Consider the following 15,445-nt stretch of genomic DNA (forward strand, 5'->3'; position numbering starts at 1 on the left):
GAGAAAAATTATTCGTAATAAAGGAAATAACTATCGCGGCATAAGATTAAAGTTCGATATAGTCAATATATACAAAATATTCCAAATTATATGTATAATATTTTATCTACGTATTCTTTTATTAATTTTAAGGCAATTTTTCCTTACCAAAAATTTCATAAAAAAATATTATATTTATTATTTTTAACTTAATGTGTGTGTGTGTGTGTGTGTGTGTGTGTGTGTGTGTGTGTGACTATAAAATTGAAAAATAAACCTTTGTTGCTCATTAACATTTCGGGAATGTGATTTATTCATCGAAAGATCTATGCATTTCCAATCATTTATAACTCGTAAGTTATTAATGCCTTATTGACATTTTCATAAAAGAAAAATCAACTTGAAAACGTTTGAAGGATCCACAGTCGAAAGGAAGTATATAATTAATTTGAGACGCATACGATAACGAAAAAGCTGATCTCTTCCTTGAAGCGACTTAGTCTGTTCCTTGGAGGTACAGCGTGGCCATTCGAGCGCGAGCTGCCGTGTAACCTGTTTTCATTTTTATCGTCGGCATCAGGTTTCAGCGCAGGTGAGTCGCGGAGGTGCCGGTCGGAGTGGTGAACCAGCCTATATACATGGCACAACGTTTTCTTTTTCTTTTTCTTCTTCATCGCAGAAACGCATTGACCTTCGAGACAAAGTAGTGCACTGGCGACAATTCATAGACATAAGTTATATTTTTAAAAACGATAAGAAACATGCGTATTAACGATTGAAATCTGCAATAAAGTCTGATTTTAGTTTTCTCGTATCTTTCATTTTTTTTTATCTCAGTCGAAGTTTATTTTTAAGCAATTTTTAATATTTTAGAAAAATATTTGTAGAAGACATTATGGAAACTATGAATTTTTATCCCTATTTTTCAGAAATATGGACTTGTGGAACAAGACTTTTTAGTTAAAAAATTGTCTTTTTTAAAATAAAAGTCTCAATAAAAATCATCAATAGTGGCTTTTAATTTTTTGACGTTAAATATTTTTGTAATTGTTAAAAAAGGTTACAAATTCGTCCAAATACAGTCACCAACAAGCATTTAAAATTTAATAAGGAAAAGTATTGCTTTTTCAGCATTATTATTAATATTAATTACTAAGTCGATAAAATCGACTTCAAGTCTGTGCGATTGTAATAACTTTATCAATAATTTTTATATTTGATATAAAACATGTTTCTGATATATGTGTCAGCGTATTTCATCTCCAAATATTGTTTCTAAATTATTTCTCAACTATCATATAATATATGTATATATACTTAATCCACAAAATTTCTACCGTGAATATCATCCCTTCCCTTACTCGTGAAATAAAACACGTTGCATTGATAATATGTGCTTAAACATGTAATTTACATCATAATTATACATTGTGTTAACGTTTTCCACAGGATTAGTAAAGTACTGCGCGATGATAGTACGTCCAAGTGCGATGGAAGTATAAAATTCTAAAATGACCCTTTTTATTCGGGTATATGTTTCTAGCGGTGTTTCTACGCTTTCTACGCGATCTTATACAGAGAAACAAATGTCGTTATTTCCCTAATTATGTTCTTAAAGCTAAATAAACGACGATTCCGATATTTGTTTCAGGACAAGCTTTTTTTCTCTTTCTTCCGTTTCCTCTCAAACGTACGCGTTTACAGTAAAGTTCCTCGCATTCATCTATGTATATAGCTTCTCTTCTCACAATGTCTCCCTCTTACTTTTACCTTCAACAATCACATCACAGCTATAATCTTCGCTATCAAAATGCGTTTTTTGTCCTTAAACGGATTCTCCCCTTTGTAAGTACATTAGACACGACCGAAGAGAACATCGAATACGCGCAATGTTATTTTTTTCTTATTACTTAGTTTACACGCTACTATGTATGTACAGTTACGAATATCAACGCATCGTGAATCCGCGGTACTCGCTTCAAACGTCAAGTATCGAGACTACCAGTTTCTTTTCGGACGACGCGATCATGAAAGACGATAGTACTGTTCAAAACCGGTCGATCACTTGCGAGCGCGTGAAGAAGAGAAACGGCGAAAAAACGCGAGCAAAAGTAAGAGAGAAAGGGAGAGAGAGAAAAAGAAGAGAGAGGAAGAGACGTAGTTTAAGCTAAAAATTAAGAGAAAAAAGTAGAAAAAAGAGAAAATTCAAGTATATCGAAATCGATGCGTACTGTACAAATCTCTCTGATAAACAACAACATAATTCGATCCTTATTGCGAGTTTTATCTCTTAACCTTTTAAATTAATCACTGAAATTGAGATCGCAAATAAAAATAGCGATCAAAATAGTGACAGTTATATAGAAATCGGTTGGGAGTAAAAGAAGTGAAAACTGCACATGCACAATGGTATCGCGAGGTATGGAGTACATTTTAAATAATATAAATTGCGATGCGATAACGCCGATAACAGGAACTAGGACACAAGACCGGCTCTAAGTTTTCTGCCGCTTCGAACAATTTTCTGCCATTTTTATCTGCTCCCATTTCCTCCATTTCTATTTTTCTTAATAATATTTTTGTAGATTTTTATCGATATCTATACATTGTACTAATGTCTGCGGATTTTGGTAAAGATGTACCAAAACACATAATCGAAATGCTGCATTGAAAGTTTGTCGCCCGACTATAAAATGTCCTGTAATCGGAAAAGAAGTGGACACCTCGTTATTTCTTATGAAATCTAGAGCAATGTTTTTAGCAAAAATGTTTCTTATTTCTACATTCGATATTTTCGGTAGCCAAATTTCAACTTAGATTTCTTAAAGAAGATCTATTTCAAACAGAATAATGAAATAAATCAGATTACTTATTTTAATATTTTAATAAATCTATTTTATACTCAACAACGTTACTTATTCTCATCGCTGCAATTTAATTCGCGAGGAATTAAATTTTCGTCCGTAATGACACATAATTCGGAAACTATTAACGCTATAATATTTTCATCAAATAAAAAATCGATATCTAAATTTCACAAGAAATATATATGCTCGTTTTTTTTACGTCTATTTTTTGAATTTATTAGAATATCGCAAGCGTATCTTACAGATACTTACTTGCTTTACTCATTCCTACAGCCGGCCCTGTTAATATATATGCATATGTATATGTATGTATGTATACATATATATGTTCTGTGCAAAACGAAGGAGATTGGACAACACAAACAGAATGGTGGTTTTAAAGTAAGCATTGACTTATTGGCACCTCATTCAACATTATGTTATCACACATCAAATGTGATAATATAATTGTCAGTCCGTCACACAATGTTAAATAGATTTTTCATTTTTAATAAATTGGATTCAGAATTCGACATCTAACGCTAATTATGCGATATAATTATAAATACAATATTGTCGTGAAAACTGGAGACATTCAAGTAAGAATTTGATGAATAAACTGCAACGAAGACAAGTGCGTGTAAAGGGTAATATTAACGCAATATTAATTTCTATTAATTTCAGAGAATGCTTTAAGACAAGTGATAATTATGAGATTTTTACATGTATATGAGTAGGCTACTCAATATTGATAATAATCTGACAATAAATAGTGCCATTATTTTCGAGAAATACAGAGAGAAAGTATTAGTTTGTTAAACTTAAATAACCGAATCCGCGTAAACGTTACACGCATCTTAGAAGAATGTATAAAATATCCCATTTTTGACGCATTATTTTTCAATTGATAGATTTTTGGCTAATTTAATATCGATTTTTTCCTCCGTGAAAATGTTGAAATATTAAGCCGAATATTTCCGAATTATGAACGCTTATACACACAGATCGATTTTATTTTAAATTCTCAACAAATACCAAGAGATTTCCGAGCATCCATTTAGATCTCTAAATATAAAAACATTAATATAATAATTTATTGTAATTAATAACAAAATATAAAAAATAAAGTCTTATGCTTAAAATGGCATGAATTGTAAAAGAAATATAAAATTATTCTTTCAAGGATTTTTCAACTCAACGAAATGTGTTTAATAAGTTGATATAGACCTATTATATAACAAAAGTGTAATAAAACTTGTGGTGTTTGTCAAAGATTAATATAAAGATTTAATTTGAGCCTCACTTGCTAAAATTCTTAGTATCTTAGCAAATTAAATCTTAGTATCACAGTGTGTGTGTATATGTTTCGCTCAACGTTATAATGTACGTGTATTATTCGACATGGAAAATTCTTATTTCTTACATATTGTAATACAGAATTAATTTTTATAGCGCTAAGATTCCTTCTTGTGTTTTTCCGAATTTCCTAAAGTTAAAAAAAACTCTAAACTCACCAAAGAAACTGTCTCCGAAATGTCTTTTGATAAATTTATAACGCCTAGTATTTATCATTTCATAAGTAATGAAATTACATGAATATTTGAAAAATTATTCCACTAATCTAATCTATTCTTGCTTGAATGTCTTCATCATCAGATCTATTACGGATATTTGAATCACCGTGTAGATTGAACGAAGCTTTTTTGTAAAAAAAGATGCCGTGCGAAGCGTAGCAAAATCTTGCTTTTACGTAACTAAGTTGCATTATTCTCTTCTCTTCTCTTCTTCGTACGTCTGTCGCGCATTTTGTTTGTTTTCCACTTATAACATTTCCAACAAGTTACGAGGACATTGTGGCACAAGTAGCCTGAACGGTAAAAACCGACTTACACTTACGATGTATCACTTCCTATTTTAGTAGGTAAAATCGATCATCTTAAAACTTTTTTTTTCACTACGCGAACATTGGCTTCGCGATATCCAATAAACAATTTTGACAGGTAAAAAGTATCAACAATTTATAGAATGCCTTAAAAAGTAGCAAAATTGCTTTACGCAAAAGAGTGCATCTCGCGATTATCTATGCAATTGGCATTTCACGCAACCGCCTCATATACTGTCGCATACATCGATAAAGAAAAAATCGTTTATTGTATTGTATTTACATTACCGAGATATAAAAATACTAACGAGAAACGTACCTATGTAGATGAGGTCCTTCACACGCATTATCTCACTTTCTTAGCAATTAATTATAATTCATAGTCAAGTTTGGCAGTAATATTGTCCCTAGCTATTTGCATTCTTATTGTTGTTGACAAGATTTTTGTCCTATTATTTAGCTTCCGACAAAGACATTCTTGCGGGACGCACTGCGTGTTCATTAATTATCTCACTTTGCTAATTCCAAACTATTCTGTGACGACCGCGTGCTGAAACTTTTATTAGCTTGGAAGATCTCCAATTCTCCTCTCACAGGTCTTTACCATAAATATAAGAACAAATGCCCTCATTATACTGTTACAACTATCATTTATCATTACTGACATCGGGAAAACCAATCACTCACAAAAACATGAAATTTGAAAAGATTCGCATTTTCTCGCTAAACCAGATCTGCCCGAAATAAAACTTGGAAATTTCGGGAAATATCTCCCCCCTCCCTCCCGTGGATCTAATTCGGTCCTGGATAATATAAGAATGCGCGCGTGGGTGTGTGTGTGTGTGTGTGTATATTATACACACACCTACCTTACGAAAGCGTATATATATATATACGCTTTCCGCAAATAAAAGGCAAATAAAAGGTTCTTAAAAAAAAGTATATATATATGCCTTTTACAGCTAAAAAATTAAAAAGTTTAGCTAAATAAAAAACTTAACAAAACTAATTTTTTAATAAATTAAGATAATGCGGATATTTTCAGCGAGATATCTCTTCACTGCATGCTATCAATGCTCGTCGCACTTCCCCCGAGGCAAAGAAATATTTCGACAACCACACGGGAATCATTGAATATCCTAACTTCAAGGAGGATAATAATAATAATAATACTCGACACATTTGTCGCAACAACGTTCTGTAGCCTATTTTGCAAAAACAGCTTAATATCCACGCGTGTACGCAACACACGCGTGTGTTGAGTGTGTATATATGTAGAATATGAATAATCAATATGCACAAGTATGCTCTCGCGTTTCTAGAAATATAATAAATTTTATAAATGTGTGTCGTATATATTCGCCTCTGTGTACAGTTTCTCACTAGCACGATTACAGCCCGAAGGAGTTTACCGCGCATACGGAACTGCGTCATCGCTTTACGTAAAATACGTATGGAAGAGAAAATGATGTAAAACACATGTTTGGCGTGTCGTCGAGAGTCCACGTTTCATTAACACTTCGTCTCTAAAGTCGCTCTTCTGACTTTGTCAGAGCATTCGGCGTCCAATTTTTCCTTGACTTCTGAATAACTACTACCCGAGCCTTCGGCCGACGATGTATGCGATGTATGCGGCCCGACTTCTTCCAGGGATAATATCTCTGTACCGGTAGGCGAGTAGCTCACGGTAGTCGCTTCACTTGTTGGTGACGTTACACAGCTGTCACCTACACTCCTACTACGCAGAGAATACCGGGTCTTTTGGAACTGTTGTATGTTCAGAGATAAACTGGCCTGTATCGACGTTTTTTCCGAATGGTTCGAAGGGTTGTTCTCGGTTTGTACATCAACGTGAGACGGACTCCTCGAGCGTGGAACGTGAAGCGGACTCTCAGGATCTGGCGCTCGATCAGACGACAAAATTTTTGAGCTTGCGGCTAATCTGCTTGCGCAAGGAGAATACTTTGGCAAATTTATCGCGATTTTGTCCGCGCCCACTGACAAAGACGATCGGCCGAATTTTTTCAATGGACTACAAGCAGGTTTTTTCTTTTTCAATTGCTTTGCGTCATTGCAGGAATCAAAGCTCTCGATAGAATCATTCTTCTCTTGTTCCTTGCACTTGTCGAGATTTCTCTTCGTTTTAGTACATGTGCAATTCCAAGGAAACTTCTTTGTGATTTCTGTAGTCTTTGCGTGGGTTGCATCGGGCTTTCTAAGCTTTGTAATATTATCGACAATTGAGATTTTATTGTAATAACGTTGCCTGCTGTCTTTATTAGTGTTAATCGAGTCCAACGCCGATTCTATGCAATTATACTTAAATCGAGATCCAGGAGACTTTTTCTCTGTAGGCTGAGTAAGAGTACCTCTACAATCAGTAATATCCTTTTTAACATCATCGGAAACATTGGAAAATGATGCGACTGATTTCTCTCCAATCGCGCATTGTCGACAATCCTCCACAAGTATGTCAATCAAAGTCGTGTGAGTTCTTTGGCTATCTGTCTTTTTCTGATTTTGTCCAAATGAATTCTTTAAGCTTCTGTGAACAATATTTTTTTGACTGTGAGCAAAGGGGTTTTTCAAATTTTTTGGTAAATAAGTATGTTTCTTGGCGATCTTTCCAGCATGATTCAATTGAAAGTTGTGACGATCGGTGGCGGTTTTATTCTGGCCTTTGTCCTTTGTGCACGTAGAAGAATCTTTTTTAGAGTTCTTATTCTCCGATCTCACATTGGATTTTTTCGTATTACCTTCGGCATTTGGATACTCGTCTTTGGAACGCGTTTTCTTGAATGACTCTGAATAATATGTTTCCTGATTTACAGTCGGCTGCTGTTCGCAAAAGAAGAATACATCATCTACGGAAGCAAAAGATGATTCTTCGTCACAGGGAAGGACAGGTGTCTTCTCCCCTGTGGGAGGCGACTGCTAGACTAGCTTCTCTGTTGGAGAACTTGTCGAAATGGAACTGACGGTATTAGAGTTGTTGGAAACGGTACGTCCTTGGCTGTTTGCATGCATATGGCCCCCTCCCTGTCCTCCCTGACTCTGGGAGAGGCTGAGTCGCCGTCAGTTTATCAATTCCACGCTTACAAATTGTTTCAGTCGTTCGAGGTATTGATTGTATAACTCTACATCATTGTGCCCGGCACCCTGAAAAAAATACCCAATATTAATATCATCACATTTTTAACGAAACATATATTCAATATTTTATCAATCAAAGAGTACTTATGTTTGTATTTAAATATTTTCATATGTAGTAGTCTTTATTTTAGCACGTATGAAAAGTATAGATAAATCGCATAACAATGTCATAAGTAAAAAAAAAACAAAAAAATATTAAGCACTTTTAATAATATATAATATGTTATCAATTATTTCAATACCTCAACCCATAGCGGTTCCACTGCTCTTGGACATCTTTCGTAAATCGCCAAACCATGGCTAAAATTTATAACTTCGTCTTCGGTGCCATGAATAACCAGAACAGGAGATGTTACTTTCGGCACTTTATCTATGCTGCAAAGAAAAAATAACGTTTAAATATTGTTTAAATATCGTTATACAATGTAATTTTTATGTGTTAAACAGTTTTATCTCTTTTTTCTAGTTAATGTCAAACAGATTTTACATTTTTTAAATTTTATTTGCAGGCATATCAAAATTACTTTAAATAAAAAGTTAAAATTTGTGCCGAATATATTAGCTTCTGAATACAGAATTTGTTCTAAAGATAAATCATATCTAACTTAACAAGATTGTCATTAATTGTATATAAGTTGCAAGTATATTTTTATATAGAATATGCCTATATAAATTATATAAATCAATATACGTTGAGAAATGAAAAATATTACGAAAGACATTAGCTTGAAATATAATTAGACCAATTTTGAATAAAATATTTTTATTCAAAATTATATTTCTTGACAAATTTTAATCTTGTATCCTTTTGTTTAAAAACATACTTATAGGGTAAAATAAAGCATGCGAGAAAACAAAAAAAATACAAGACAAAAGTTCCATTTGAAAAAGTTATTTATGGTATTGTCATAACATAAATTTAACAAATACAATAAAATTCTCATACTCTTTACTTCCAATTTTTCCCCGCAAAATCTATAAAAAATTGGAAAAAAACAGTTTATCTATAACTCTCTTTCGCAGATCAAAAGATTTCAGTAGTGCAATAATTTTAAACAAAAGTGAGAATGCGTTAAAAACAGACTCACGTAAACGTGCTTGCTAGCTGCGGACATTTGTTAATAGTGATAATGTGGAAATGTGAATAGCTTGCTGTGGGATAATTACGTATTACGGTTCGTAAAAATTTTATGAGTCAGTGTTGAAAATATCAAAGTCATGATTAGTAAAGAATTAAAATAAGTGAATAAAGTGAGTGTACTCGTAGGATATCACAAACTTTGACAGATGAAAACAGGACTTTACAAGTGCACAAATAACTACGCAACTTTCGACGCTATCGACAAAATAAAGACGTGTTTTTAGAATCTGTTAAGATTACAAATAAAACTTTAATTCATTGTTTTGTTCAACAGTCATCGAAAAAGTGGCATCAATGTGCAAAATTGGATACACTTGCAACCTAACATCATCTTTGAAGAAAATATAAGACTTAAATAAAAAAAATACCTGCAATTTCAAGGTAAATATAACAAATAATAACGTGTTATTTAAAATAAAGTATTTTGTATCACCAAAAAAATAATAATAATCCAATTAATGTTTAAACCCACCTAGTATTTTAAATTTCATATATTATTGTCAATAATTCTTATAAAACCTATAAAAAGTTTATGATTCTTTCTCTCTCTCTCTCTCTCTCTCTCTCTCTCTCTCTCTCTCTCTCGTTATATTTATTGCTTTAACATCTATGTTTAAATTAATCAAATTAGATTTGTTATTTTTCCATCTTACACAAATATATAATAAGTTAATTTTGACAAAATTAGAAACAGTGAGTTATAGAACTATTAATGATACATGTAAAGTTATATTGATAATCATATTTTCGTTTTTATGTAAAAAACATAAATAATATATGAAGTGCCTCGTAAAGACCATATATAAAGCTTAAGGGCAGATTCCTGAAATTATTGAAACAAATTTTAAAACAAAAATCCTATATAGTATCAAAATATCAAGACTCTAAAATTAACATATTGATATAAATATTGTAAAATCTGTACAAAAATGATCAGAGAGACGCATTACGACACAAAGTATAAAATATCTTGTAAATCGTCTAATTTCTATCTCAAAACAGAATGAGTAAAAAACAAAATATTTTGTATTAAACTATTAAATAATCAATATAACGTGACACCCTGATTATCAGTCCTATGGCGCTGTTTTCTTAAGTTACTCTTTTATGCTTGTCAAATGTTATAACCTTTAGGTTACAATATGGAAACTCACTTCTAGACGTTTTGTGTCTTCAGAAAAAAATGGACATTATTATATATTACATTTATTTTTACTATCATAAACATTTTTTTTAAATGTTTTGATGGTATAAATAATAGTATAAATTTCCGAAAAATAATTTGAATCAAAGTGTCGATGTCACGTGCATGGCCGTACGTATATTTAAGAGAGAGAGAGGGGGGTAGGGAGAGAGAGACTTGGACGATAGTCATGCGCACGAATCCCTCTCCCATCTCGCCCGATAAAACACCTCGCGACTCGCGACAGCGCGACTTGAACTTCCAGTCCATATCGCCTATGGTCAAAAAATTATCTAACAGAGGATGATTTTTTTGCTTATACCTGGTGAAAGCATCAAAGAACCAAGTTCTTTTGGTTTTCGGGAAAGCAACCCGCATCCCGGACATGAGCGGTGAATGCAGAACCACCGCGCCGACCTCGTATCTTGCAGCGAGATCGACCGTGGGCACAGTGCCGATGCTCTGGCCGTAGAGTATTATGTTCTCCGGACTGATGCCGTAACGCGTACGCAGCGCGTGCCACGCGGCGTCGATATCCGCGTAGAGGTTCTTCTCGGACGGCTTGCCGCCCGACACCCCGTAACCCGAGTAATCGTAACTGAATATATTGCAGTTTATGCGCGAGCCCAGTCCGAGGTAGAAACTCGACATCTGGCCGAGATCGACGGCATTGCCGTGGGAAAAGAGAATGGTAAAACGCGCGGTCGCCGAGCAACGTACAAATAGGCATGCTATGCGGTTGCCGCGCGACGTTCTCGTATAGAAGCCTTCCACCGACTCCTTCTCGCGCTCGGTATACTGCCACTCGGCGCGCTCCGACAGAGAAATGGAGTACTTGGAGCCCTCGTCCTCGACAAACGTGTACGTGGGTTCGGGCGGCAGGAAGGCTAATTTGTCTGCGATTCTGGACGGGCAGGGCGGACAACAGAACAGGCAACACAGTTCACTCAGACTTAACCCGTTCATCGTGTAGCACCGAACACGGCCTCGCGCACCGGCCACCGAGGACACGCACAAAACACCGTCTCTATTATCACGACTCCCTCTCGTCGTGAAGCTTCGGCATGGAGCTGTCCGGACTCCGGGGCAATCGGATCCCACTGGGCTGAATCAAATGGAGTCGGCAGATGCCCCGAGCCCGAGACACTAGTATCGCGATTCGCGACTATCGCGAGATGGACACCGCGATTTTTCACCACCCTAATGAATCACCCGCGCTGTCATTTGTTATCGGTTTCCTACGAGAATCGTTCACAATGATTCAGCCATGACGGCTCGTGAAACTGACGATTTCTCTCTCCCACCTTTCCTCGTTCTTTCTTTCTCCTTTTCTTTTTCGTCAACACCGTGTCCCCACTCACTCTGTCACTCTGGCGTTGCGTACTTTCATTGTGCAAGGTGAGACAAAGCGCGAGACAGAGACGGAAGTTACAATCCGCTTTGCTGGCCGCGTCACATTTCACATTCTCGCTCGGTACTCGGTCTCGGTAGTCTCGGCACCACGGCACCACCGAAGCTTCACCGATGGTTGTCGGACGTCGGACTTGGATGTTAGACGATGAGAGTCGATCGACTCCGATCAGCCCCAATCCAATATATGCCCCTTCAATTTTTTTTAGTCACGTTTGCATTGAACTGCACGATACGGAGGATTCGCCCTGAGGCCCTGAGTTGTCGATATATATGTAGTTGAGAACAAGAATAAGAATGCTGTTTTATTCTAGCGCGAGGTTGAACTGCACTTGCACTGACTTGCACCGAGCTTCACCCTCATCTCTAGTGAATAGTGATCGACCGATTTTGACCAATTACTGGAGGAGAAGGCATAGCGGAGCTTCATTTCTCGTAAGAAGAAAAGGCTTGGCGCAAGTGCAGTTCTAGTTCCTACACTTGAGCAGAACAACATTTCTATTTCCATTGTACATATGCAATATTTAAATATTCTGTTTTTATTGCCAATATTAGTTAATTGTGCCACAATTGTTTCAAAATTGATGCATTTTTTATTGCTAGTATAATTTAACATTGTGTATCAGAATCATAGATTTCTATACTGGACTGCTCAATTTGCCACCATTTTTGATACCACGAATAGGGAATGCCATTGCTGGTGGCACATAACACATGTATAAATTACACGGACAGTCACTGCTTTGTGATATACTCAGATCACATTCACAGACAATTCGCATATATGTGCATATGTGGTACAAGTAATGGCGGTTCGGCGTCACTTCTGTCTCTTTCTATCATATGCGAAATAATCACGGTAAGCAGACTTGTTAGTACATTTCAATACTGCCAATATGAGATGTACAACACCGAACTGTAAAACCTAAAATAACTGGAAGGAGCGCACTAGCGGATCATTGGTTAGCCAAGGGCCAAGAGAGTAGATTTTTAGGTGATATTGTACGTATTCACAATCTATCGTTCGGTACAATCTTATCCAAAAATTTTTTAGATTGGTTCATTTGTTTGGATTGGATAAGTACGCAGAGCATAATTAACCCTACGTTACTCTCACGTGAGGCGTTAAATACACACCTGAGCCTTAAAAATATTTATCGATTAAATGTTGCGCAAATTGTTTCATAATTAAAAAAGGAACTTTTGCGCTTATTTTTATCTACAAGATATATAGAATATTATCAACTTTTATTTAATTATAAATCATCAAAGAGAACAATAAAAATTAATTGAGATATAATTTTGGGCTATATTTTACGCTCCATTATGCAAGTAATTACGATAAAAAGAAACACGTGAGTAATACAGAGGTTTAATAATTTAGTATAATTTAATTTTATTTTCTTTATGACATTTCATATACATATACGTAATGTTACACATGTATCATATCAGAAGATATAACAGTCAAAAGATACAATTTCTTTTAATGATCGATACTAATTAAACCTGTAAATATAGACTTTTAGTACGTATCTACAAACAAATTGTACGATGCTTTAAGTTTTAAATAACGTGCTATTGTATAAATGAGATTCTGTCTATGAGATTGTATAAAATAAGAACGTTAAATTTGTCATTCTTTTCATTTTGATATATTATTCACAAAAAATAAGTGTTATTTTTAGAAATTTTCTTATTTGTATATTGTTATCACGTGCACTAGTCTTTTATCCATTTAGATGGATTTCTCTATACTTATCTACTAACCTATCAAAAACGCATCTTATTTTATTGTTTTAACGTTGCAAATCACTCGTATAATATCAAGATTTATATATACCTAATAACACACCATTAGTTACAACATCTGAAAGACCGTTAGTTGAGTCAGCTGGGTCTGGGACATATGGATCGCAATGAAAAGTCAAGACTGGATGATGCTCCAAAATATTTGGATGATTATGCGTTGAACTATCTGCTGCTTTACGTATTCTTGAAAAATTAAAAATAACAAAATTAATTGCTATTATTTACTATGCTAGAATGTATCTTTCTTCTAAGTTAAATTTGGACAAATACCTTCGATGGAACGCAGTTTCTTGGCTTTCTATGCCCAAAAAATTGAGAACTTGCTGTTTGGTTGCTAATAGACTTAACATTTTTTGTATATACAATTCCAAAGCAGTTCGTCGTTGTTCCAATACTTTTGGTTGCGAGTTTCTTACTCTTTTTGGTGGAAACGGCGCAATATCCGAATTATCCTTCTTCAACTGGAAAAGAATAAAAAAGGAATACAATTTTCTTGTATAAAAAATATACCGATACCTATTCAATAAATACAAGATATTTCAAAGCGCAACTTATAATAAAAATATCCTAAAAAAAGAAAAGTGTATCAATGTCGATTTGTAACAAGAGTAATGATTACAATGTTATGTCATAACTAGTTCATATCCGTAACATGGTAAGCAAAATATTAGCGGCGTATGCTAGCAATTTATTAATAGATTTAAACAGAAATTTATGACATTAACATTAAGTTCGTGTTCTACCAGCAGAGCTTACGGACATAAACGGACGGCAGATTTCCAGCAGAAATTAAGCAGAATTTGTTATTTCGTAACCATTTAAATGAAATACGTCACTTAAATAACTGCAAAATGGCACATTCTGCTCAATTTTCGCAGTCGCACCGGTCATATTAGTGGATCTACCACTATATCTGTTATATTTCTGCTGGTATTCTGCTGAAAAAATTTATCGCAACATTTTGCAAACTCTTTTTGACAGACTTGACTATCCAGGATAAAATCAACGGTACGTTAAAAACTCTTATGGAAGCCACAAGTTTATGACTTTTCAAGAAAATTATACTTTATTGCCAATAAACATATAATATTTTATTTATACTTATCTTCCAAGAGACATTGTTCCATAGTGCGTTGTTTAAAAAAAGTTATTTGTCTTGATTGTACAATTGATCACACGCGAATATTTTTTTCTTATATCACACAATTATCAATAATTAACATTTCCGTAACGTACCTTACGATGTAATGCACTAAATTCGCTGTATCTTCTCTCGATGAAATATCGAGTGCCAGTCTTTGACTCCAAAATCTCGATACAATAAACATAATAGGGCTTGCCATGTGACACATCAGCTAAACGATAACCGCTAATGAAAGCTTCGTACATTGCATCGCTAACAATTTCTAGAAATAATACTTGATATAAAATGCTCGTATAAAACACGATGTAAAATAACAGGTTCAGTTAGGAGTAACTAACTCCGAACTGATGCTGGGCTGGAGATCTCACGTAGGGAAAGCCGGAGTACGGACGTACGGAGTACCTGCTCCGAATGCAAGGCTACCAACTTTGAAAAAGAAAAATTTTTTACTTTTTATATGTCACGTCTATAGGCACCAATAAATGCCAGATGGCAGTGTATTATTCCCGCGATACAATAATGTAATTAGCGATGCTTGCCTTTTAGCATAACTTCGCACATTCAACTATCATTCCCTTAAGTAATGTTAAGTCACACTTTAAAAAATTGTTTTATTACATCGTTATTATTATGCAAACAGACGGTTGCTTGCTATCGTAGTCAATCGCGCGATGACTGCGATCTAAATTCAAATATGTCGTCCGGTGTAATAATCCAATTGCTCGTTCGTGCTTGCTCATGGTAGAAATTCGGAGGAATTTGCTGTTTGTATGACATCTCTGTGAGCCTCTACAGCAGTCCTCTTTTCTTTGAAAATGTTTTATTTATTGCTTCTTCATTATTTATCATTTATTACTTATCATCATTTTTGCGATAGAATGTATTGTTTTGTACA

General features: G+C 34.7%; 3 protein-coding genes across 3 annotated transcripts; all 3 read right to left on the reverse strand.

Annotated features, from left to right (window-relative positions):
- Positions 1-1,357: 1,357 nt before the first annotated feature.
- Positions 1,358-7,734, reverse strand: LOC143907483 (uncharacterized). The gene is made up of 2 exons (XM_077424300.1): positions 7,687-7,734; positions 1,358-7,641 (listed from the first exon to the last, which is right to left on the reverse strand). Exons 1-2 carry the CDS (start codon positions 7,732-7,734, stop codon positions 6,220-6,222), a joined length of 1,470 nt encoding a protein of 489 aa, XP_077280426.1. The 3' UTR covers positions 1,358-6,219.
- Positions 7,632-11,928, reverse strand: LOC143907469 (alpha/beta hydrolase domain-containing protein 17B). The gene is made up of 3 exons (XM_077424288.1): positions 10,507-11,928; positions 8,103-8,235; positions 7,632-7,866 (listed from the first exon to the last, which is right to left on the reverse strand). Exons 1-3 carry the CDS (start codon positions 11,148-11,150, stop codon positions 7,783-7,785), a joined length of 861 nt encoding a protein of 286 aa, XP_077280414.1. The 5' UTR covers positions 11,151-11,928; the 3' UTR covers positions 7,632-7,782.
- Positions 11,929-12,965: 1,037 nt separating this feature from the next.
- On the reverse strand, positions 12,966-14,983 carry LOC143907478 (sorting nexin-24). Its single transcript, XM_077424296.1, has 4 exons — positions 14,889-14,983; positions 14,643-14,812; positions 13,677-13,867; positions 12,966-13,589 (listed from the first exon to the last, which is right to left on the reverse strand). The coding sequence occupies exons 2-4, from the start codon at positions 14,793-14,795 to the stop codon at positions 13,421-13,423; spliced, it is 513 nt and encodes a 170-aa protein (XP_077280422.1). The 5' UTR covers positions 14,796-14,812; positions 14,889-14,983; the 3' UTR covers positions 12,966-13,420.
- Between the last annotated feature and the right edge of the window lie 462 nt (positions 14,984-15,445).

This window comes from Temnothorax americanus, unplaced genomic scaffold (genome assembly GCF_048541705.1).
Source record: "Temnothorax americanus isolate GAGA-0224 unplaced genomic scaffold, ASM4854170v1 Scaffold82, whole genome shotgun sequence".
NCBI lineage: Eukaryota > Metazoa > Arthropoda > Insecta > Hymenoptera > Formicidae > Temnothorax > Temnothorax americanus.